At 45.1% G+C, this 25317-nt stretch overlaps 1 protein-coding gene across 2 annotated transcripts; it reads left to right on the top strand.

Annotated features, from left to right (window-relative positions):
* Window positions 1–24840, top strand: LOC147425677 (uncharacterized). 2 transcript variants are annotated; one of them, XM_086500272.1, is made up of 8 exons: window positions 1–140; window positions 22927–23178; window positions 23286–23421; window positions 23506–23621; window positions 23696–23776; window positions 23883–23958; window positions 24046–24147; window positions 24509–24840. In XM_086500272.1, exons 2-8 carry the CDS (start codon window positions 22942–22944, stop codon window positions 24598–24600), a joined length of 840 nt encoding a protein of 279 aa, XP_086356398.1. In that variant the 5' UTR covers window positions 1–140; window positions 22927–22941; the 3' UTR covers window positions 24601–24840. The 2 variants fall into 2 exon arrangements, with proteins under 2 accessions (XP_086356398.1, XP_086356399.1); XM_086500273.1 differs by having other exon boundaries at window positions 22907–23178.
* The last annotated feature ends 477 nt before the right edge of the window (window positions 24841–25317 follow it).

The following is a 25317-nucleotide window of genomic DNA, read 5'->3' as shown; positions in this document are numbered from 1 at the left end:
TGAAAATGAAAATTGCATAGAGCCTCTCTGGAAAGTTCTGAGGGTTGCCATCTCTCGCAAGGCATTGACCCTGTGCATGGGTGCAATTCACTAGTGCCCTTTCCTGCAATTCTTCTCGTTAAGCTCAGAGAGTGCATCAGGTACCTTCCCGTCGCCATTGTTCCTTCGCTTTTCATAGGTGTGTGTTTGTTGTGCATTTCAATATCGTATTGATAAGTCATAGAAGCGCTATAGCAGTATTTTGGAGGGTGAACCAGTCACGAGAGAGAGAGAGAGAGAGAGAGAGAGAGAGAGAGAGAGAGAGAGAGAGAAAATATTGCTCCGACAGGCCACACTCCACCTATGAGACAGATTAATATACGACTGTGTTATCTCCTCCCAAAAGGTAAAATTAATAGAGCTAGAGCTGAAAACTGAAACTCGATGTCAAAGCCGAAGCTAGAGGTGTAGAAAAGCATTTAACCATGCTTCATCGCCTCCCTCACAGATTAGACGCACTCGTTCCCGCACACACACACAGAAACGCGCAGACATACAGAGACGCAACTGCTCGTTGATTATTGTTTGAATGCATTATAAATAATTGTATGTGCCTGTTCGTTCATGGGTGGCGGACAGTAGCAATTGGTATTGCCTTACAACATCCCTCCTCGAGACCAATTGCGGTTCAAGAGAGAGAGATGTGCATGTGCCTAAGTGCGACTAGAGAATACACGTGCTAGTTGTCTGAAGACCGTGCAATGCATAATTAGGAAAGATGCGAAGTCGATGTAGAGGCTATCGAGGGTTCATGAGATCCTATGAATTAAGTTGCAAGAGTGACATCATCCTGTGTCAAGCATAGCGTTAATGAGGATGATCCAAGTCGCAACATGTTTGTTGTCATTCTTCGATCAGCTTCGACTGTTGCGCATAGGTCTTGAAGACTTGCGGCATATATCTTCATTTCTTGACATTGCTCATCACCACTTCTACCCCTCAATGGAAAGAAATGGAATATCGCTGCATGAATTGCACGAACTTGGATTTCAAGCTCTAGTGATGACTGGCGCTTTTGTGAATTCTTGGTTTGACGAGGTTGTGGCATGGTAGCCTTAGAAGGAAAAATCCAATCATGATAGCCACATGGGTCAAAGACTTGGACTTCCGGTTCAACTTCATCTTCTTCTTTGTCATCAACATGATCATCATCGTTATCATTAGCGAGCATAGGTACAGGATCATAGTGTAACAAACTGCTGACGTGTCAAAGCCTAAAGAATGGAGCCAACTTACAGATGCCGACCGAGGGGCCTAAACCCTAAGAAGAACAAGCAACAGAAGAAGTGTCACAAAGTGATGACGTGGTTGGCCGAGTGTAGAAAACCCTAACCCTAATTTTTGCCAGAAACCCTAATTTTGGAAACCCTAACTGCTGAAACCCTAATGCTGGAAACCCTAACCCTAAAACCTGCAAACCTTAATTCTGAAAACCCTAACCCTAAAAATCTGCAAACCCTAATTTTTGCCAGAAACCCTAACCCTAACCCTAAGGTAGTAGACAAATTCCGAAAATTGCGCTGACATGATGACGTGGTAGGCTGTACAGATTTCCGTAAATTGCGCTGGTAGCTTTTGGCATTGCTTTTTGGCTAGAAACTTTTGAGTTTGAAAACTTTTCATGTAAACTGCTTTTTGGACCAGAAGCTTTTGATTTTGAAAGCTTTTCATGTAAACTGCTTTTTAGGCCAAGGGCCTTTAAATATGAGGCTAGGGCTCATTCTCTGGCATGCTTCTTGGAGAAGGTGCAGAGTTTGGAGTACCGGCTTGTACTTTGATGATGCAATATAAAGAAATACCGAAAGGGGCGCCAAGATTTGGGGCCAATACTCTCTGGGGTGGAATTCCGCCACTCCGTGTCACGTGTCGTCTCTCTCTTTCAGTTCAGTTGTTATTGACGTGCTAAAAGTTTGTTCAGTCTGTTCTTTTCTATTGGCACGTGGTGCCTGCCTTGTGACAGTGGTATCAGAGCATCAGGCGTGTGCTTTTCTGAAAGCATACCGGTCCTACAAAAGAGCAGACAGAGCTATTGGATTTTTATGCGAGGTATCTTGGCCCTCCAACCCGGACTTATCAGCCACTCCCACCCTTACTTCATCGCGCATCAGGCGCGCTCTCGTCTTCACTGCAGTGTCTTACTGGGCATAAGCCAATTAAGATCCCTTGCAAGAGAAGGATCCGGATTTGTTTCAAGTCACTGTTTTTCTCAGAAGCAGTGCCATGCAGATGTTGATGTCTACAGCTACCAAGCAGCATACTCCAAGTACTTGGCAAGCTTTCAAGGAAAAAAAAAAAATTGCCCGAAGTTATATGTTTTCTGATATCTTCCTTCGGAGTGCAACTTCTGGCAGAGTACGGTATCCTGAAATGCTTGCCATGGAAACCCTAGCAGATTATAACTTGAAGTTTCTCGACATCTCCCAGTAGATGTCTCTTCACGAGCAGATGACCTTGGAGGTTTAGTGTGATTGCTATCTCTTGGGACTATCATCGCCGCCAAAGAAACACTGTCTGTCCAAGAGCTGATGGACCATGCCGTGCTCGGCTACGACCTCATGGAAGGAACCTAACCCTAATTTTTGGTGCAGGTTTCAAGATGGAAAGTCAGTCGACTTTTCGAGCTTGACTAATGTCGAGATTGCTTTTGAAGTTTGAGTTTTGCTTGATCTTGTTTGGTGATCCTGTTTGGAATTTGTTTGAAATGGATGGTATCTGTTTTGAACCTGTTTTGGTGCCGATTTGAATTGTTTGACTCTGGTTTGATACTGGTTTCAATGATTGGTGATTTTACTCCCGGGTGGAGAAGTGAGAAATACTGTTTTGGTATTGTTTGAACCTCGGAACGACGTAGGCTGATGCCTGGGGAGCGTTTCGTTGTATGTTTGAAAACCTCCAAACGACGCAGGCCGATGCCTGGGGAGCGTTTGGTTGTATGCTTGTAAAATAATTGTTGTTGTGACTCCCGGCCTGGACCTGGATGGTTATGCGGAAGGAGTATTAAAAAGTCTGAGCAGTGGCTACTCTCAGCACCTCCAAACGACGCAGGCTGCGGTCTGGGGGGCGTTTGGTTGTAAAAGGCCTCTATATCTCCCGGCCCGGACCTTTTTAGGTTATGCGGGAGGAGTGATGAGGGAGTCGTTGAATATCTCCCGGCCCGGACCTTGTTAGGTTATGCGGGAGGAGTGTTCATCGGCGGCTTTATGTTTCTATGTCTTGTAACATGCACATGTGAGCATTTGTGTTGCATTGTGATGTGCCAACCACTGAATATTCCTCATTGGATGAGATTGCCTGGGTATGTAATTTTAGTGCATCGAGGAAGATTGGTACGGTCTGGGTGTGATTGCTAATTTTACTACGCCGGAATATCAAGAGTTCCGATCTGGACGAAAGGAGAAGCTAACTCCTTGATCAAAACAGCCGATAGGAGCAGCTAACTCCTTGATCAAAAGAGTAGAAAGGAGAAGCTAACTCCTTAATAAAAAGAGCAAATTGATTGTCCCTCGGAATGTCCCTTGGAAATTTTTGAGCTAACTTGAGTTGTTTTGCAGATATGTTGTAATCGCGGACGATTACTCTCTTTCAAGAAAGGGAGATGTAACAAACTGCTGACATGTCAAAGCCTAAAGAATGGAGCCAACTTACAGATGCCGACCGAGGGGCCTAAACCCTAAGAAGAACAAGCAACAAAAGAAGTGTCACAAAGTGATGACGTGGTTGGCCGAGTGCAGAAAACCCTAACCCTAATTTCTGCCAGAAACCCTAATTGCTGAAACCCTAATTCTGGAAACCCTTGCAAGATTCCATTAGCATGCCATTAGCCTCAACCTCGTCGCCATCATTGTCGACATCATCATTGTCGTCAAGCATCACATCATTTAGAACCATTGTACCAGACTTTGTGCAATCTAAAGAAAATAGGGGCCTTTGGAAGGGGGTTTGGGACCCCATCTGGTGTCGTATCTTCTCTCTCTCTCTCTCTCTCTACCACTCACATCACTCTCCCAGTTTTCCACTCTCTTGTTCTGGTCATTGCACAATCTCTCATTAAGTCAAGGAAGGCTCCCCCTTCCCTTCGGTAAAAGGAACCTTGAGCACCCACTAATCACTCATCCTGAGCTTGCACCATCATTCACTTCCGTTGCACATATTGGTATTAGAGGTCTTTGGCAGTGTTTGGTATCATCACTCAAGGAAAGAAGCATAAAGAATCACAAGTTTTTTTACTTGTTGCGATCGCAGGTAACCCAGGACCACTTGGGCGTTCGATTCCTAATCTGTGTTCTGAAGAGCGACAGGTAAACAGAAAAGAAGGGCTTGTCCAGACTCCGCTCATTCCTCTTTTCCACTAATTGAGAGCGAACCTTGCACTTAGTGGCAAGCCAATCGACGTGAGGTGGGAAAAAGCAACCTTGGTGTGAGCGCAAGGCCGCCAAGGGGTGCTCCCGCAGGAAGGAGTTGAGCTCGGGTAAGAGAAAAGCGTTCTTAAACGCAGATTGCAAGCCAAGAACCCAAGTACCCCAAGAACCCAAGTACCCCAAGTACCCAAGAACTTAGTGCATGGTCATCACCTGAAGCGGAATGGAAACTTTGCGTGAAGGTGATGAGAGTGGAGTGGAGGAGACGAAGTTTCTACACCAGGAGGATTGTTCCCCGATCCTCCCCCATCTCCATCTATGCCACAGATTGCACCAAGGCCTATGGAGACTTTTGTCAAGTTGATGATGGAGATGATACTACAACAAGGGGCTCATCGTGTCGCCATGGATAGAGATTGTGAAGAAAGAAGGGCATATATGGAGCTTGAGCGTAAGCAAGCACGCAAAGCTCAGCGCATAGCGGATGAAGACAAAAGGGCAACTATGGAGCTCGAGCACGAGCAAGTAGGCGAGGCTCAATCCATAGCGGCCGAAGAAAAGTGAGCGGCTATGGAGTTAGAGCGAGAGGCGCAGAGGGACCAACGCATGCAGGAGTTGGTTCTACAGGTACTCTTCACGAAGAGCGAGCCATTCAAGGAGACTGGCGAGTCATCACGTAGCACAGGTAGAGACTACGACTCCAACAATCCAGTCACTGAGAAGTTGACGTTCAATAAGTATGATGGTAAGATATATGCTCCTGTGATTCATTTTTGGTTGCATAAAGACTAACAAGAAAACGAGCAACAATAAAGTTTCGACTGTTGCCATGTATCTAGTGGGTGATGCCATTAATTGGTATCAAGCTTGGCATGTCACGTGACACATCCAACCCTATGTGTCCGTGGACAAGCTACAGCATAACAAGGGTTCCGTCAGTCCAATCAGTCTAGATTTAGAAGCGATCTGGCACTTTTGTGAGTCTGTTCGCAGACCGTGCATGTCCAGACACTTAGTGTAGATGCATATCCTCTGGTTGCACACAACATGACCATAAGCATTCCCATCAGAATCCATCAGAATCCTTTAGGGGAATTTTCCAGTGCATTTAGCCTATTTTCCCTATTTTTTACATTTTTCACTTATTATGTTTAAGTGACTTGTTGGAAAGTAGGTAGGGCAAATTTAGTAAGTTTGTATATAAGCAAACCTAGACTAGCACTAATTGGCAGAAGAGGCAGCAGGAGCACCGCTCAACAGGCACCTTCTCAGCAGGAATCCCCAACAAGGCCTAGCGTTTTTGCTACACAGCAGAGAGGCTAGCGTTTTGCATCAAGAACCCAGATCAGCCAGCGTTTTTGCATTTGCAGATTCCCGGCGACAACAGTACGGAGCATTGGTTAAGCCAAAAGGCATCACCAAAAACTCGAATAACCCAAAAGTCGTTCGAAAAGCTGTCTTGTAGACGTCTCCCGGCGCGATTGTGATCTGTAACAGACTTGGACACTCCAAGTCAAGAATCGACCGCGACAGCACCAAATAACCACTTCAAAACAGTTCACAGTTCACAATTGATTTACACTGGCCCGACGGAGTTCCGTGCCTAGAGATATTGGCCCCAAAGAATGGCGCCCCTTTCGGTATTTCTTTTTGTATTAATCTGAGTTCAAAGTACAATAGTGGTTGGGTCTCACTCTCAGACTCTGCGTCCAGATGCTCTGCAGAGTGGGCACCCAAACCACTTATTTATTTGTTTTCCAAAAGCAGAGCCCCAAAAGCTGCCATCCTTTTTTTAAAAATAAAGCAATTTGTCTCATAAGCCTTGCTTGAAAAATTAAAGCAAAGTTCAAAAGCTGCCCAAAAATTGCGTAGCTTTTCTTAGCGCAAATTCTGCCGTACAGTCCAGTGTGAAACACGCCGCTTTTTCTGAAATCTGCCGTACGGTGCCACATCATCATGTCTGCGCATTTTCCAGCTGTTTTTTCGTGCTGCCTGCCACGTCAGCAATGCAGCCTGCAGCCATTTAGGATTAGGGCAAAATTAGGGTTAGGGTTAGGGTTTCAGATTTTAGGGTTAGGGTTTTTGCAAATTAGGGTTTCAGCAGTCCGGCAATTAGGAGCAGCCATGTCATCACTTTGTGACAAGGCCATTGACAGGATGAGGACTGGGAGAGCATATGATCATGATGGCTTAGTGGTTGAGCATTTCATGCATGCCAGAAATCTACTAGCAGAGCTTCTAGCAGTTATGTTTAACCGTGCCATGTGTGAGGGATTGCTTGATACTTAGAGCCTATCTACGATCGTACCTATCTTCAAGTACGATACTGCCACAAGACAAGCACCACGTGCCAATAGAAATGAACAGACTGAACAGACTTTTAGCACTTCAATGACAAGTGAATTGAGAGAGAGAGAGACGACACGCGACACGAAGTGGGGGAATTCCACCCCAGAGAGTATTGGCCCCAAACCTTGGCACCCCTTTTGGTATTTCTTTATATTGCATCAATACAGTACAAGCCGGTACTCCAGACACTTCACCTTCTCCAGGAAGCATGCCAGAGAATGAGCCCTAACCTCATATTTAAAGGCCCTTGGCTTGAAAAGCAGTTACAGTACAAGCCGGTACTCCAGATAGTACAAGCCGAGGGTAAGACAGAGCGATGAAGACGGGAGCGTGCCTGATTGGCGATGAAGTAAGGGTGGGAGTGGCTGATAGGTCCGGGGTCGTGACTTGAAGCTACTTCAAGTAAAAATTCCGAGTAAAAATTCCCATAGCTCTGTCTGCTCTTTTGTAGGACCGGTGTGCTTGCAGAAAAGCACACGCCTGATGCTCTGATACCATTGCCACAAGACGGGCACCACGTGCCAATAGAAAAGATCAGACTGAACAGACTTTTAGCACTTCAATAACAACTGAACTGAGAGAGAGAGAGAGAGAGAGAGAGAGAGAGAGAGAGAGAGAGAGAGAGAGAGAGAGAGAGAGAGAGAGAGAGAGAGACGACACGCACACGGAGTGGTGGAATTCCACCCCAGAGAGTATTGGCCCCAAACCTTGGTGCCCCTTTCGGTATTTCTTTATATTGTATCAACACACTACAAGTCGGTACTCCAAACTTCTCCAGGAAGCATGCCAGAGAAAGAGCCCTAACCTCTTATTTAAAGGCACTTAGCTTGAAAAGCAGTTACAGTGAAAAGCCTTCAAAACTCAAAAGCTTCTAGTCCAAAAGCGATGCCAAAAAGTTGCTAGTGCGTTTTGCGGAATTCCGTACAACTGCCACGTCAGCAATCAGTGCAAAACGCGGAGCGTCCGTACTGCTGCCATGTCCTCAGTTTGTGCGTGAGTGTGTGTGTGGGTCTTGCTTTATTTTACTTCCTTTATGTCACTAGGGCCCCATCGGACGGGGTCCCCATAAGTTCGTAGGGTTTAGGCCCCTCGGCCAGGATCTGCAAGTTGGCTCCATTCTTCAGGGCTTTGACACGTCAGTAGTTTGTGACATCCCCCCTTCTTGAAAGAAAGTAATCGTCCGCGATTATAGCAAGTTAGCTCAAAAAATTTCCGAGGGTCATTCCGAGGGACAATCAGTTTGCTCTTTTTGCTAAAGAGTTAGCTTCTCCTTTCGGCTCTTTTGATCAAGGAGTTGGGTTCTCCTTTCGTCCAGATCGGAACTGTTGATATGCTGGCATAGTAAAATTAGCCATCACACCCAGACCGCATTGATCTTCCACGGGTGTCTTGATGCTCTAAAATTACATACCCAGGTAATCTCATGCAGTTAGGAATATTCAATAGTTGGCACATCACAATGCAACACAAATGCTTACATATGCATGTTATAAGACACAACAAACAGCACCGCTGAGCACTCCCCCGAGACAAACGGTCTGCGGTATGAAGCTACTCAACGACTACCTCGTCACTCCCCCTGCAAATAACCTAAAAGGTCCGGGCCATGAGCTCAGAGAACTGTACAACCAAACGCTCCCTAGACCGTAGTCTGCGCCGCTTGGAGGTTCAAGCATACAACCAAACGCTCCCCAGGCATGGGCCTGCGTCGTTCGGAGGTTTTCTAGCATACAACAGAACGCTCCCCAGGCATCGGCCTGCGTCGTTCCAAGTGCCGAACAATACCAAAACAGTATTTCTCACTTCTCCACCCGGGAGTAAAATCACCAATCATTGAAACCAGTATTTAAGACCAGAGTCAAACAATTCGAATCGGCACCAAGACAGGTTTAAAACAGATAGCATCCATTTCAAACAATACTTTCTCAAACAATGTTTAAAAGTATCCAACTAGAAAAAAACTAGAGAGGTCATTCAGGGCTTTGTTCGGACAATCGAACTTTGAGGACAACTGGCTTGTCCTTCTGCATCACGGTGATGGTTCGGTTCCGGACCTAGAGAGTTGCATCATTCTTGTCGTGCCAGGGCATGCCCAAGAGAACGTCGCAAATTGCCCAACTTCATAATGTGGAAATCGGCTTTTCCATGATAAGCTTGTATAGTCACTAGAAATGCATCAATGAGCGGTACCATTTTTTGAGTTTGCCCCGTGGCTAGCTCAGCTTCAATTTCTCCACCCTCTGCATCATAATCAAAGTGCGTCTGCTTCAAGAATTTTGGATGGATGAAGTTCTCCATAGCTCCGGGGTCAAAGAAAATAAGGGCTTTCAAGCCGTTGGCTTTTCCATAAGCTTTGCATAATTCATTAAAACTCTCGAGGTGTATACCATAAATATCGAGTAATAGTCCAATAGCAAGTCTAGCCTTCTTGGCCGGAGGTGGCCCCGAGGATCTGTCTGACGTGGGAGCAGAAGGTTGCACTGAGGACGTCGAGGCTCGCTCAGGACATGTATTGAATGTATGCCTTGTTTGGAAACATTCGAAGCATCGGCCTTCTTGTAACAAGGCGTCTCGTTGACATTGTGTCAAACGAGGCCGTTGAGGTTGGTTTTCACGGGATTCCCGAGAATTTGTTCGTTGTTGCCGGGAGTTCTGGTTAGTGGCCGGAGGTTCTTCTGTGGTAAACTCTTTCATGAGCTTGTAGCCGACCACGGCATGGTCCATAAGCTCTTGCATGGTAGAGGCTTGCTTGGAGAGACAATATTTCTGCAATGGTGATGGTAGTCCAATGGTGTAGCGCTTGCACTGGTTCTCCAAGGAAAAGAACTTAAAGAAGGACACCGGAAGGTACACATCGAGAAACCTTTGGTTATAGTCGTCCATGGTTTCGGTGGCAAGCATTTTCAAATTGCTCCACTCTGCCAAAATTAGGACTTTAAAGATCGAAGTCATTTAACTACGTGCAAAAACTGTCTTGAAAGCTTGCCAGGTCCTTGGAGCATGCGGTTGTGTCGCGATTGAACTCCACCATTGCATAGCATTATCTTTAAGAAATCCCGCTGCCCGTGAAGACTTGGATTCTTCTGTATAGTTCCCCAAAGCATAGATGTTGTCGAATTGCTGTAGGAATTGCAATGCTTTCTTGCGATCTTTCACCCTGGAAAAAGTGAAAAATTTGACTGTCGTGCTGCCATCTTTGACATCTTTGGGTTGGTTAGACGCATATCCCGGGTATGGATAATAAGGGTATCCATATGGGCTCCAACCATTGTAGCCTGGTGATGGTGGTGGTGGTGGAGGTGGAGGCAATGGCGGTTGCACTGGATCAGGGTCAGATGGCTGCACCATATTCTTGAAGACTCCCCCGATCGGAACAAGCGGCTGAGAAGGTTGCCGGTTGGAAGCTCTCGTACTTTCTGATGCTGGAGGAGGAGGTACCACCTGGGGCATCAGAGGGGGTAACATGTAGTTCAAAAATTGTTGAAAACTTTGCAGTATCGAAAGATTCTGCTGTCACAAAATTACGGAAGCATAAACTGACTTTTAATTGAACTTCAAATACTCAAGAGAATTTGAGAGAGAGAAAAAGTTTGACACTTCATTGGGGACCAGAAGATGGGCTGGTCCCCCCCCATAAAGAGAATATCTTTATTACTAAGGGAGAATCTTTACAAGCACAGGAACGGGGCGAAAGCCCGTCCTCTATTCTTTCTTGGCCTTTTTTTGCTTCTGACTGAGAGAGTAGTAGAACTGCTCTCTGACTACCGAGAGGATCTATCCTCTTCTACGAGATTTTGGGAAGCTCTCGTAGGGGAGAGTCTACCTTCCACAAAACTCATCGGAAGCTCTCACGAATGAGGGTCTATCTTCCGCTAACTGTGCCACTTTGGACGTAATCATTCTTGCAATTAACCAACCACAGAAACATGCAAAACACATACACACGCTTGCTGTAATTTTCTGCACATAACCAGAAATTGTTACCTGAGCGCGTTCCAATGGCAAAATGGAGGTCCTTTTCGCGATGGAAATGCTCCAAACTTGGTGTATGTGTAGAGTAGGTAGTGGGGAATGAGATTCTAATAAGACTTTGCTGAAATTCACCCTAATACAAGTGATTAGGGGCTGAAAACAGGGAATTTGCAGCAGCTAGACAAGAGAGAAAGAGAGTTTTCTACTACTTTACGCGATGAAACTTCTCCCAAAGCTGCATGCAACCATGAGAGGCCTTGTTCTAGGTGATGGGTGCTCAGAGGCTCCACATACACCACAAGGTGCTGCTCTCAAGCTTCAATAGAGAGCTTCACTGCGTAGAGGATGGTCAACTTGGGGGGGGGGGTAGTGCATTGCCAACCTGGCAAGAGGGGGAGGGGCTGCTCTCTTATAGCCTCCCAGAAGAGGGGGCGCTAGCATGAAGAGAGGGAATGAGAGAGAGAGAAAGAGATTGCATGGGAAAGTGTGCCAAGTGGCACACTTACTTTAAAATTTAAAAACCATTCAACTTTTGACTTTAAAAATCATATGCTAGTTAATGAAATGTGCAATTAAGTGCACAACTGCACACATAGATACAACAAATGAAAACGATAGCTGCTCCCTAGCGCATTGCAGTACCAGCAATGCTCTGGCATTACCTGTTCGCACTTGTCCGGCCATTTGGTCCAGCGCAAATCATTTAAGAATACTTTTAACTAACTTATCCTAAGGCCGTAAAATAATCAGGCCTTAGGGTTATTATGAAAAGGACCCCATCTCATTCCCGTGCTTGCACTAGCGCGTGTAATTTTCTCAGCCTGAAATTTGAGGCTACTATCTACCCCTTCATTGAAGACGCGATTTCCCGATCGTTAGGGCTTCAGGGTATTCTCTGCTAGGGTCTCCCTGAGGTGCACTGGCCCAAACTTGGGCGCACCTGAGGCCCCATAACTGCTAAATCTATTCTGATGTGCACACAACTAATTAGATAATTTTTTTCTCGTAAATAAATTAATTATTTACAAAGTCTGACTTAGTTACATCCCTCTTGGTTCTAAACAGTTGACCTCAACCGTAGAGCGTCAACATACCTGTGCAAGATGTCTGGGTAATCCTTAAGATCAGACTCAGTCATCCACTTTGCATCTAAAGGAGTGTAATTCTTGAACTTGACTAAATACTTCCGATGTAGACTCCCCGGCTTGAGTGGTCTCTCCGAGTGGTGTATTATCTGTGCAGGTTGAAGGATTTCCTCAGTCTCTTCGACTTCGGGAGGATCTTCTTGTACTGGCGCCACTGGAGGAGGTCCAACATATGGTCGGAGGAGACTGACATGAAAATCATTATGGATGCGCCAGTTAGAAGGCAAATCCAATTTGAAAGTCACGTCATTGACTTTATCTGTAATTTTGAAAGGGCCGTAAAATCTATGGGAAAGTTTGACAACTTTCCCTTTGCCGACCCGCTTTTTCAATCTAGCTTTCTCAAACCGAAGTAGGACATTTTGTCCTTTTTCAAGATTGAGATTCCTTCTGTGCCTGGCTGCTTTTCTCTTATGTTGCTCTTGAGTACGAAGAATCGCTTGCTTTACTTGTTGATGGGCAACATCAATATTGCGCACAAATTCATCTGCGGCGAAGATGTTTTCTGTGGTCACCATAATAGGAAGTAAGAGTTGCTTCCCATAAATAATTTCGAAGGGAGCTTTACTAGTTGAGGAATGTATTGTATTATTATATGCAAACTCAACTATTGGTAAGTACTGTTCCCATTTGGATTGTCGTTCCGAAACATAGCACTTGAGGAGATCTAAAACAGTGGCAGTAGCGATTTCGCTTTGACCATCTGTTTGAGGATGATAAGCTGATGAAAAATCAAGCTTAGTTCCCAAGTTTTCGAACAATGCCTGCCAAAATAGACTAGTCATGCGGGGATCTCTATCGCTGACAATAGTCTTTGGCAAGCCATGGTGTTTAAAAATCTGAGCTAGAAATATTCTAGCCATGTGATCAGCTTTGATTGTCTTCTTTATTGGAAGAAAATGTGCTTGCTTACTGAATCTGTCTACTATAGTCCAAATTGCATCATTGCCATTCTTGGATCTAGGAAGATCCGTAATAAAATCCATGGCAATACTTTCCCATGGCGTGTTAGGCACAGGGAGCGGCTGAAGCTTGCCATAAACTTTATGTCTGTCATATTTTACTTTTTGACAGACTAAACACTCACGTACATGTTTTTGAATGTCCGCACGGAGTGTTGGCCAAAAGAAATACCTTTCGAGGGCACTAGTGGTGGAAGAAATTCCCCGATGCCCGGCATAAGGAGAATTATGTGCTTCATCCATCACCTTCTGTCGTAAGGGTTGAGCTATGCATATTGCTTGTTGACGATAGAGCGTATTATCCCTAATGGAATAAGGTGGCCTTGAGTGACCAGCTTGAAGATCTGCCCAAATTGTGGCGAAGTCTAGATCTTGAGGATACATCTCGCTGAGAGATTCTAGTTCCTCATGATAAATTGTTGTTAGTGCATTGATCTTTGGACGCCTGGAGAAAGCATCTGCAACTGCATTCAAAATCTGAAAATGGAACATTGAAAGAAAGTTGGCCCATCTCATCTGCTTTTCTGATAACTTTCTCTGTGTGAGAAAGTAGCGAAGACTTTGATGATCTGTCGTGATAATAAAATCAGCTCCTAACAGATAGTGTTTCCAAATGGAAAGAGCATGAATTACTGCCATTAACTCTTTCTCGTATATGGAAACATGCAACTCTGCATCTTTAAGGCGCCGACTTTCATAGGCTATCATGTAACCCTCTTGGTTCAAAACTGCTCCTACACAATCTCCAGATGCATCGCAGTATACCTCGAAAGGTTTGCGAAGATCAGGGACGGTGAGAACAGGTCCGTGACTGAGTAGATACTTAAGCTTTTCGAAAGCTTGTTTTTGTCCAGACCCCCAATGGAATGGAATCCGCTTCTTTGTCAGGTCATGGAGGGGACCTGCTATCGCGGCAAAAGCTCGAATGAAACGCCGATAATAAGAACAGAGGCCAAGGAAACTTCGTACATCATGTACTGTAGTTGGCGTAGGCCATTCTACAACTGCTTGAATCTTATCAGGGTCCATTCTCACCTGATTGTGAGATACTATATGGCCCAAATAGTGGATTTCTTTTAGAAAGAACTCACTCTTCTTAGCATTCACAAATAATTTGTGTTTGCGTAATTCTTCAAACACTTAGGCAAGATGCTTATATTGTTCGTCTTCCGTCTTTGAGAAGATTAAGACGTCATCAAAGAAAACGCCTGTAAAACTTCTATATGAGTGGAAGATTCTATCCATCATTCTGTTGAATGTAGCTGGTGCATTAGTGAGTCCAAAAGGCATCACTAGAAATTCATACAACCCGAAGGTTGTTCTAAATGAAGTCTTATGCACATCTTGAGGAGCTCTGCGGATTTGATGATAACCGCTCTTCAAGTCTATACGACTAAAGACACTTGCTCCTTGTAACTTGTCAAGAATGTCGTCAATCCGAGGGATTGGAAATCGATTCTTGATTGTGATCTTGTTTAGAGATATATAGTCTATGCACATGCGGAATGTGCCATCCTTTTTCTGTACTAGCAAGACAAGTGAACAATATGGAGAAGTACTAGGCCTTATTAAGCCCTTCTTCAAAAGTTCGTTAACCTGCTTGAGAATTTCCTCTTGCTGCATTAGACTAACTCGATAAGGGGGACTGATTTGGAGGAGAACTTCTTGGGATCAAATCAATTGTATGATCCTCAGGTCGAGGAGGTGGAAGTTCATTTGGAAGTTCATCTGCAAAACAATCTTTATAACTTTCTAATAACTTAAGTCTTTTTTTGCTCTAAAGAGGAAGAAAGTTGTGAAACAGACACATCTCTCTCTCTTGCAAAAATCAAGTACGCTGAAACACACTTTTTCATTACTTTCTTGATGGCAATGTGATTGGCGATAGGGATACACCAATCACTTGCATCTGCAAGTACAAGATACTCCTTTCCTTTATGAGCAAAGGATAAGGTTTTCTGAATATAGTCAGGAATGGGATGCATCTTGTAGTGCCAAGGCATTCCCAAGATAACATCGCATCCTTCAAGTGAAGCTAGTAAGAAAGACTCTTGATCCTTGTAGTGGTCGACCTTTAGATTCAACTTCCCTATGATTGGAGTAGAGTTTGAGTTCTGCCCTTTGAAAGCAGATTGTGCTTGAATAGAAACTCTAAAACGATTGGGCTGTAAGTTCAGGTCATCAGCTAGCTTGGTAGAGATGAAGTTGTCTGTACTGCCAGGGTCAAACAAAATGAGAGCCCGTTGGTTGTTGATGCTACCCCATGCTTTAAGAAGAGCTCTTTCTTTTCCATCCTTGGTTGTATTTCCCTGTACATCTGGAACTGCATTGGAAGAGGGTGGTTGTGGAGGTTTGGTAGGACAGTCACCCTTCATATGACCAACTTGTCCACACTTGAAGCATCTTCCTTCACTAATATAAGTTCGCAACTCAGCAGGAGAGAGATATCTCCCTTTCTTGGGCTGATTTGGCTTTGCTTCTGCTTCGGAGGCGGTTCTTTTCTTCTTTTGAGAAGAAGAAGTAGAGGTAGGCTGCTCATGGAGAGCCTTCTGCTTGGCATGGTAAGTGCTTTGCTCCATCTTCCTGGGAGTACCCTTGTCATGTATTCCATCAGCTATGCGGGTTGATTCCATAAGTATCTCCAAGTTACCTCGAGGGTAAAGCTTCATAGCCTTCTGCAAGGCTTCATGCAAACCTGCTTCAAACTTGCGTATCTTCTCCAAATCGTCAATCTTCTTGAATGGAGTGACTTTCAAGAGAACGTCCCAAAACCTATCCACATAGCGTGGAACAGTTTCGTTCTCTGACTGTGAAAGTCGATCCAATTCTTTCTTTACCTCTTCCTCATAGTCTCGAGAAAGGAACTGTGCGTAGAACTCCTCCTTGAAAGCAGTCCAATCTTGGGGTTTGCGATCTTCCAGGATAAGGGTTAACCACCAACTGCTGGCGGTGCCTTTCAGATACATACTGACATGGCGAAGCTTGGATCTTTCTTTAAAATTCCCTTCAGCAAATGCAACTTCGAATTGGCGGATGAAAGCCAAAGCTTTGTCATTATCACGCCGTCCATTGTAGGTGTCGAATTTCACATCTTTATCTCCCGACTTGAATGTTTTCTGCCTGTGGTGCTTCTTCTTATGGTGCTCCTTCTTTCTATGCTTAGACTCCTTGTGGACAGGAGTCCTTTCCCTTGAATGCACTTCTTGCTGCGACGGATCGTCAAGAAACATGTCTTCCAGAGCAACTATGTCATCCAGATCCTTTATGAAAGAGAACTGAGGGGAATCAGGGGGGGATCCTGCTCTTCAACCTTTGGGTTAAACCGCACATGACGTTTTGGAGGTTTCCTTTGCCTCTCGTGCATGCGGGAGGTTCCAATCAAAGGATCTTTCCTTGGTTCTGGCGCCTTTGGGCTATGCGGGTTTTTTCCCGACCCCATCGGCATTTTCTCCTTCCCTTTCTCAAGAGTATGGAGAATCTTTTGGACTTGTGGATGGGAGAGAGCTTTTTGCAACTCTTCCACCTGCTGTTGAAGGAGAGAGAACTCTATCTCGCGTCCTCCCATTTCTGCAGTCTGCCAAGAGTTGTCAATCCCTTAAGGAAGAGAGAGATGACCTTGCTCTGATACCACTGTCACAAAAATACGGAAGCATAAACTGACTTTTAATTGAACTTCAAATACTCAAGAGAATTTGAGAGAGAGAGAAAAAGCTTGACACTTCTTTGGGGACCAGAAGATGGGCTGGTCCCCCCCCATAAAGAGAATATCTTTATTACTAAGGGAGAATCTTTACAAGCACAGGAACGGGGCGAAAGCCCGTCCTCTATTCTTTCTTGGCCTTTTTCTGCTTCTGACTGAGAGAGTAGTAGAACTGCTCTCTGACTACCGAGAGGATCTATCCTCTTCTACGAGATTTTGGGAAGCTCTCGTAGGGGAGAGTCTACCTTCCACAAAACTCATCGGAATCTCTCACGAATGAGGGTCTATCTTCCGCTAACTGTGCCACTTTGGACGTAATCATTCTTGCAATTAACCAACCACAGAAACATGCAAAACACACATACACACACTTGCTGTAATTTTCTGCACATAACCAGAAATTGTTACCTGAGCGCGTTCCAATGGCAAAATGGAGGTCCTTTTCACGATGGAAATGCTCCAAACTTGGTGTATGTGTAGAGTAGGTAGTGGGGAATGAGATTCTAATAAGACTTTGCTGAAATTCACCCTAATACAAGTGATTAGGGGCTGAAAACAGGGAATTTGCAGCAGCTAGACAAGAGAGAAAGAGAGTTTTCTACTACTTTACGCGATGAAACTTCTCCCAAAGCTGCATGCAACCATGAGAGGCCTTGTTCTAGGTGATGGGTGCTCAGAGGCTCCACATACACCACAAGGTGCTGCTCTCAAGCTTCAATGGAGAGCTTCACTGCGTAGAGGATGGTCAACTTGGGGGGGGGGGGTAGTGCACTGCCAACCTGGCAAGAGGGGGAGGGGCTGCTCTCTTATAGCCTCCCAGAAGAGGGGGCGCTAGCATGAAGAGAGGGAGTGAGAGAGAGAAAGAGATTGCATGGGAAAGTGTGGCAAGTGGCACACTTACTTTAAAATTTAAAAACCATTCAACTTTTGACTTTAAAAATCATATGCTAGTTAATGAAATGTGCAATTAAGTGCACAACTGCACACATAGATACAACAAATGAAAACGATAGCTGCTCCCTAGCGCATTGCCGTACCAGCAATGCTCTGGCATCACCTGTTCGCACTTGGCCGGCCATTTGGTCCAGCGCAAATCATTTAAGAACACTTTTAACTAACTTATCCTAAGGCTGTAAAATAATCAGGCCTTAGGGTTATTATGAAAAGGACCCCATCTCATTCCTGTGCTTGCACTAGCGCGTGTAATTTTCTCAGCCTGAAATCTGAGGCTACTATCTACCCCTTCATTGAAGACCCGATTTCCCAATTGCTAGGGCTTCAGGGTATTCTCTGCTAGAGTCTCCCTGAGGTACACTGGCCCAAACTTGGGCGCACCTGAGGCCCCAGAACTGCTAAATCTATTCTGATGTGCACACAACTAATTAGATAATTCTTTTCTCGTAAATAAATTAATTATTTACAAAATCTGACTTAGTTACATCTGCTGAGGACGCCGCGAAAGAATGTCGTGAAGCTCGTTGAGCAGAAACTGCAAATATTCTTTTGAATCCATGAATTCTATGTATTGGGTTCTTTATAGCTTATGCCTTGTAAGACAGAGCGATGAAGACGGGATCGCGCCCGATGCGCGATGAAGTAAGGGTGGGAGTGGCTGATAGGTCCGGGGTCGTGACCCGAAGTTACTTCAAGTAAAAATTCCGAGTAAAAATTCCCATGGCTCTGTCTGCTCTTTTGTAGGACCAGTGTGCTTTCAGAAAAGCACACGCCTGATACTCTGATACCATTGCCACAAGATGGGCACCACGTGCCAATAGAAAAGAACAAACTGAACAGACTTTTAGCACTTCAATAACAACTGAACTGAGAGAGAGAGAGAGAGAGAGAGAGAGAGAGAGAGAGAGACGACACGTGACACGGAGTGGTGGAATTCCACCCCAGAGAGTATTGGCCCCAAACCTTGGTGCCCCTTTCGGTATTTCTTTATATTGCATCAACACAGTACAAGCCGGTACTCCAAACTCTTCATCTTCTCCAGGAAGCATGCCAGAGAATGAGCCTCAACCTCATATTTAAATGCCCTTGGCTTGAAAAGCAGTTACAGTGAAAAGCCTTCAAAACTCAAAAGCTTCTGGTCCAAAAGCAATGCCAAAAAGCTGCCAACACGTTTTGCGGAATTCCGTACAACTGCCACGTCAGCAGTCAACACAAAACGCGGAGTGTCCGTACAGCTGCCACGTCATCAGTTTTTGCGTGAGTGTGTGTTGGTCTTGCTTTATTTTACTTCCTTTATGTCACTGGGGCCCCATCGGACGGGGTCCCCATAAGTTGGTAGGACTTCTTCTTTTGTTACTTGTTCTTCTTAGGGTTTAGGCCCCTCTGCTAGGATCTGCAAGTTGGCTCCATTCTTCAGGGCTTTGACACGTCAGCAGTTTGTGACAGAGACCCTATGGAGCCTGAGAATTATCGGACTATCATGATTGGACACACATTGGGACGGTTGTACGCATCCATTCTCGAGCAACAGCTGAGTAGATGGGCAGAGAGGGAGGGAATGCGTGTAGCTGGGCAGGCAGGGTTCAGGAGAGGTTTTTCTACTCTTGACCATATCTTGACACTCAGGGCCATCATCGAGGAGGGCAGATCCGATGGGAGACGGATCTATTGTAGCTTTGTGGAGTTCCGCAAAGCATTTGACACCGTACCCAGAGCTAGATTGATGCGCAGATTACAGGAGATGGGAGTACCCACAGAGCTCATTTGGGGGATCATGGCATTGTACGGATCAGTAGTAGGGCATGTACGCACCTCAGAGGGTCTATCTACATCGGTTCACTCCACTATTGGGGTGAAGCAGGGCTGCCCGCTCTCTCCTACTCTATTTGGTATGTATATGGATGAGGTTTCTGACTACATTGAGAGAGATGGTGATAGAGGTGCACTGCTGGCAGGGACATGGATTCCGCTATTGTTATATGCTGATGATATTGTGTTCATCTCCGACTCTCCGGAGGGGATGCAACTTCACTTGGATGCTTTGCATAGGTTTGCCCATGAAAGTGGTTTGTCTGTCAACCTTGGTAAAACCAAGATCATGGTATTTAATACCACCCCGCAGTGGATCAGGAGGTCAGCGCCCGCATTCACATACAGCCAGGAGACAGTGGAGTATACAGATGCTTACACTTACCTTGGAGTGGTTTTTAGTGAACCAGCATTTTCATCGAGGAGAGCAGCAGAGACTAGATTGACTAGAGCCCATTCGGCATTGGGTAGATTGGAGAGGATGTGTTCACAGGTTCAGTTTCAGGAGCCTCGGATGAAGCTTTGGCTCTTTGACACTTTGGTGGCTTCTGCATTGCTCTATGGAGCTGAGATATGGGGGCTTTTATTGGATCATCACGGGAGGATACGTCGCACTGATGGATGGGGGGACATGGAGAAGCCTCTGGTCTCTATGATCTCGTTGCTCATTAGAGCCAAGGCTTCAGTACCACGTGCCATTATCCGAGCAGAGCTAGCTGTTCCCCCACTAGTGGTTGAGGCGCTCACCAGATCTGTCCCCTTCATACACTGCATACGCCCCCCTTGCACCAGAGTCCTCTCGACAGTTAGCCATGCAGGGAGATACAACATATTGGTATGGGGAGATGACATCACGGTTTCAGGCGCATGGATTCAGCATAGACAGATTGCTCCCCTTCTAGTACTCATTGAATGCACCCTCTCTGACTCTTACACAGTCCGAGATCACCAGGCTCATCTGCCAAGACCTGACTCAGCTAGACACCAGGAGGACATGGATACAGCCAGCACAGGAGCTGGGCACGAAGATGGCTTTCTACAGAGAGCATCTTCTCCAGCCTACGGAGGACGGTTTTGTGACGAGGCCCAGATACATGGACACCCACTTGTCTCATGGGATACTGTGTGCTATTGGCCAGATACACACATCTTCACACCAGCTGCGGATCGAGACTGGGAGATACAGCGGAGTACCAGCAGAGGCCAGGACACGCCCCCTGTGTGACATGGAGCTTGAGACAGAGTTGCACTACACATGCCACTACCCCATCTACTACGAGATACAAGGCCGCTTCCACAGCTTGTTCAGAGAGGGCTTTGGACCACTCTCCAAAGTCATGAGGTACGAGGATCAGAGATGCCTGGGTTTGTTTCTGCTTGAGCTGCGCAGACACAGAGAGAGCCTGATGAGAGGAGAGGCCAGCTAGTCTCAGAGACACATCACAGACTTCTTTAGAGCAGACATTGGACACCCGGAGGAGCTACTACCACAGCAGAGCTTGTCGCCTCACACCAGAGGCACATTGATTGACTGAGCAACTGAGCTGGGGAGATCGAGACGCCCACGATTGCAGAGGACTACATAGCATTGACGGAGCCTACATCAGAGGATTCGGATCACTTTGGCCCGACATGCACGACGTCCGGTCAGACTGCTGACCATGGAGGAGATTGATGAGATACGCCAGCGACCGATGCTGGATCTCTTGTGACTTGTGATTTAGCTATCCCAGCTAGCTGCTTAGTTCACACCTACCAGTTTAGGATTCCATAGTATTTTTATTTTATCATTTTGTCATTTTGTTACTCTGACTTCGTATCAGATTTACCACATTGTAACGCTTTGCCTTTTGAAGACGTTAATATAACATTTCATTTCACTTTGGACGTTCATTGTCTGCGATGTGCTATTGGTCAGATTCGCACATCCTCACACCAGCTAGATTCAGAGGGATACCGCCGGAGTCTAGGATATGTCAACTATGCGGTAGAGAGCCAGAGATAGAGCTACACTACATATGCCACTGCACTGTGTATTATGAGATACGAGGGCGCTTCCATTGCTTATTCAGGGAGGGTTTTGGACCCCTAGATAGAGTCATGAGGTATCAGGATCAGAGATGCCTTGGCCTATATCTACTTGAGCTACACCGACATAGAGATAGTTTGTTGAGGAGACATGGAGCACGACAGTCGCAGAGACAGATCACAGACTTCTTTGGATCGAGGGAGCCAAGAGACCAACCACCAGCACAGGGTTGTACCCGCATTCATAGGAGAGGCACCCTCATTGACAGGGCGATTGAGCTCGGGAGATCGAGACGACCACGACCGAGACACAGGAGCACACTACATCGACGGAGACTCCAGCAGAGGATCAGAGGCATTCTAGCACGACACCCAGATTGTCATTGAGGGCCTATTCTACATTTTCAGATTTCACATTTCACACTTCATTTTCAGTTTTCATTTTTACTTTCAGTACTTTTTGTACTTGTACTTCAGACATTGTATTAGATTCACCACTTTGTATCTGATGGTCTCATAGGTCATTTTGGCCTTTTGAAGACGTTAATATATCATTTCATTTCATTTTTTCTCTCTCTCTCTCTCTCTCTCTCTCTCTCTCTCTCTCATTCAGTTCAGTTTAGTTCTTTCGAGTGAAGTAAAGTGTCCCTTGTGTTTGTGTGGAGTACTAGATCTGAGATAAATCCTTAAACACTTCTGCTGGACCTGACTGTAGACCCCGTTTACGATGTGAAGATCCTCGCATCCTCGGGCGTCGTGAGTGGCGCCGCTCGATCAAGAAGAGAGATACAACACATTGAGAAATGAGGACTTCTTGGCTGCATAAATACCTGCAGAAAGGCAGGTCGGCCAGCCACTAATCAGCCCCCATGACCTCAAAATAAAGCAAGAAAAAACTCTTTAAAATGGAGTGTCCAACAAAATGGGACATAGGACCAAAAGAGGTCCAGCCAGACAACATGCAGCCTACATGCTATGCAAGGGTGGCAAGCCCAGGTGCACACTAGTCTGTACATAACCCTAGATGAAGCCGGAGAGAGGTATAAACTTAACAAGTTGGGTATTGGATTTTGACGAGCCACTTGGATTAGAGCCTTTTCTAATGGTCGGGCAACCATGGGGTCTCCCTTAGGAAACGTTAGCGCTCCTTGCAATTTTCACACTTGATGGGGATTTAGTGCTCCTTTTTCTTGAAGTGTAAAAAGGGAGAGAGAAGCCCAATTCGTCATGGTTTTGGGACATAATTTTTAAATTGGTCTCTTTATAAATGCTTAGTGCTTATGCAATAGATCAGCTTCCTGTGTACAAAATGAAGAATGCAGCTGAATTTGCATCTATAGTTTCCTCATGTTTTGTAGATGTAAACAGGGCATTTGCTTGAGAGCTACTCCTTTGTCTCTCTCTGCCTATATTTATATGTTCTATACTCTGCAAATGTGCACCTTTTACTGGCTTACCTGCTTCATAGCATGCAAGTACCAGGTCTGCATCTGCATGTCATCATTATCTTGCAAAGATAATAGCATGCTCATTCTCTGTTATGTTAAAGTAGCTTTTGCAATTCCTAATATTCAGTGGCTCTCTATATAGTGACGCGAAACAATTTGCAGTTTGCAGCCCAGAGAATGTCGGACTCCAGAGGCATTCGACGTATTGATGACTTCTCAGATTCACCTTTTCCCATCATAGGTCATGGTTTCAGGAGCAGAAACGGTTTCTTTTCAGATTTCCTCGAGAAAGATCCTTTTGATGATCCCTTTTTCACTTGGCCATTTGGGAACATGTTTCCTTCCATGGGTGAATTTTTTGAACCTGTTCAACACAGACAGTCACAAAGACATTTTGATAGGCGACTGCAGGAGGTAGCATTTGAGAAGGCTGTTATTCTTTCCCTAACATATTCACAATTTAAGCTTGCATCTCTGCCAATTGCTCTTTGTATTAACCTTTGGGGTCAATCTGCCACCAGAAACAGGGTTCTAGAGGGGTGGTTATTGAAGAGCTAGCGGATGACCATGAGGTTGCCAAGGCTGCCAGACCAAGATCTCATCGAGAGCCCATCGTAGAACATCCTGATGACATCGCTGTGCAACGGGACAATTCGGGTATCTTCATTCGAAAGCTTCCAAGGAGATTGTGTACTATTCTCAATATACATGCAAACTTTATTTCCTTATGGCTTACTGCAGTCGGAGATGGGTTGAAGAGTTTCACTCAGAGTTTTTCTTTCTCATCTGTGACATATGGAGGACCTCAGGGCACTTATTACAAGTCATCGGCCATGCGGCGTGCTGGTGGTGATGGGGTAATGTTTTTACCTGGACTTTGTGCATGGCTGTCTGTGGTTCTTTCGATTCTTCTAATTATTTGTTTTTGCAGCTTTTTGAGGAAATTCGAGAGGAGAAAGATTCTCTCAATGGTCATGAGGCGAGTGAAATACACCGTGGTCTTCGTAACAAGGTACTTTTTTGTGTGACGGAGTAAATATGGTGGAATTGCTGTCCCAGCTACATTTTGAGTTTCATGGAGTCCTCAATTCACTTTGTATCATGCTTTACATGGTTAGGGGCATGCTGTCGCATGCAAGAAGAGCGCTACTGGCAAGGAGGATTATGTAGAGACGTTGCATAATCTTACTGAAGGTTCGTTTCTGCTCTAGAATAAATGGGTGAATGACTGGGTGCTGACAATAATGTGCTCTTTATCCTGGTGTTTTTCGATGTCTGTAGAGGAGAAGAAGGAATTTGATGAAACTTGGAAAAAGCAAGCAAAGAAATATTTACCGGGATTTAGCAAGAGTCGAGGAACGATGTTAGAGAATAATGAGTCAGGTTTGTTTAAAGCTGCTGTCATGACAATCTTATACACAGGGTTAACGTGATGTAAGGCAGAATCTCTGTACAACTGCTGGGAGGAGTGCTCGTCTAGACTCTGCAACTGCCATGACAGAGAATGACTCTTATCCAAGGCTTTTGTTTATAGGACTTTGGCCTCTTGCTTTTACGAGTCCTCAAAGTCAACTGCTTTTATAAACTGATGGCTCCCCCTCATTTAAGTTGGGATCACATGCGTACAAATTTCTATTGCAACCAAGTTGATGTCTACATTGCATTTTGGCCTTGCTGCTTGTGTGTGCTTATGGACATTTTCTTTTTTTAAATCTTGTTCTCTTATTTCGCTTTGGGTTTGCAGAGCAAGACAATGGTGAGGCCGTGGACAGTTCATCTTCCACAAAACCTGCTAAACAGTTAACTTGGAGGTGGCCATGGGCAAAAAAAGCTTAAAAAACGGTCGGTGTGGTTATCGAATAGGCTTGAAGAAGTTGTGGTCCTTTGCACAGTAATAGCGTGACCTTGTAACTACTTTTGTATCCCCTTTGTAATTTATGGAATCTTGATTAAGCATACATCGATATTCACCATATAACTGTCCTTTTCCCATAGATGGAGGACACCAACATGTATATTTGATTTGCCTCATTGGCTGACTTCGGCCTTTATTAGATGTTAAAAGATCTCTCTCTCTCTCTCTCTCTCTCTCTCAATTTCCAGTGAAGTTGTTGGTCTTGCTCAGACATTTTATTTAACTGGCTCTGGGTTGTCTTGGAACTTAAGAATCTTGTACTCTCAATTCTTATGACAGTCCTATACCAACTGCCTACCATGAGATTTGATTATATGAAATGATCCAAGGGGAATGAGTTGAAATCCGTATACTAAAGCAAGCGACAACATTAGAGGTATGAACTAGTAGTAGGCATTTATACTTTAAGGACCTTTTCAAAGCATCTTATATGCAGAGGTGAAGGGTGATGGTGTAGGAAAGTTGGAAGTCTTCGTGCTCTCCATATAACAGGAGTGTCTAGTGTGCACGCAATGCGTGTTTACCTTTCCCTTAGTGTTTTCTTCTCCTTTGGGATGGCCTTGCACTATCTGACATGTAATATATTTGTGGAGCTAGCAGGTGGGCAAGGATTTTGAAAAAAATATGAGAGAAGAATA

The sequence above is a fragment of the Adiantum capillus-veneris genome, chromosome 25 (genome assembly GCF_014529385.1).
Source record: "Adiantum capillus-veneris isolate H3 chromosome 25, ASM1452938v2, whole genome shotgun sequence".
Classification (NCBI taxonomy): Eukaryota; Viridiplantae; Streptophyta; class Polypodiopsida; order Polypodiales; family Pteridaceae; genus Adiantum; species Adiantum capillus-veneris.
The sequence above is the reverse complement of the archived record's forward strand: the minus strand, read 5'-3'. Positions and strand labels throughout refer to the sequence as shown.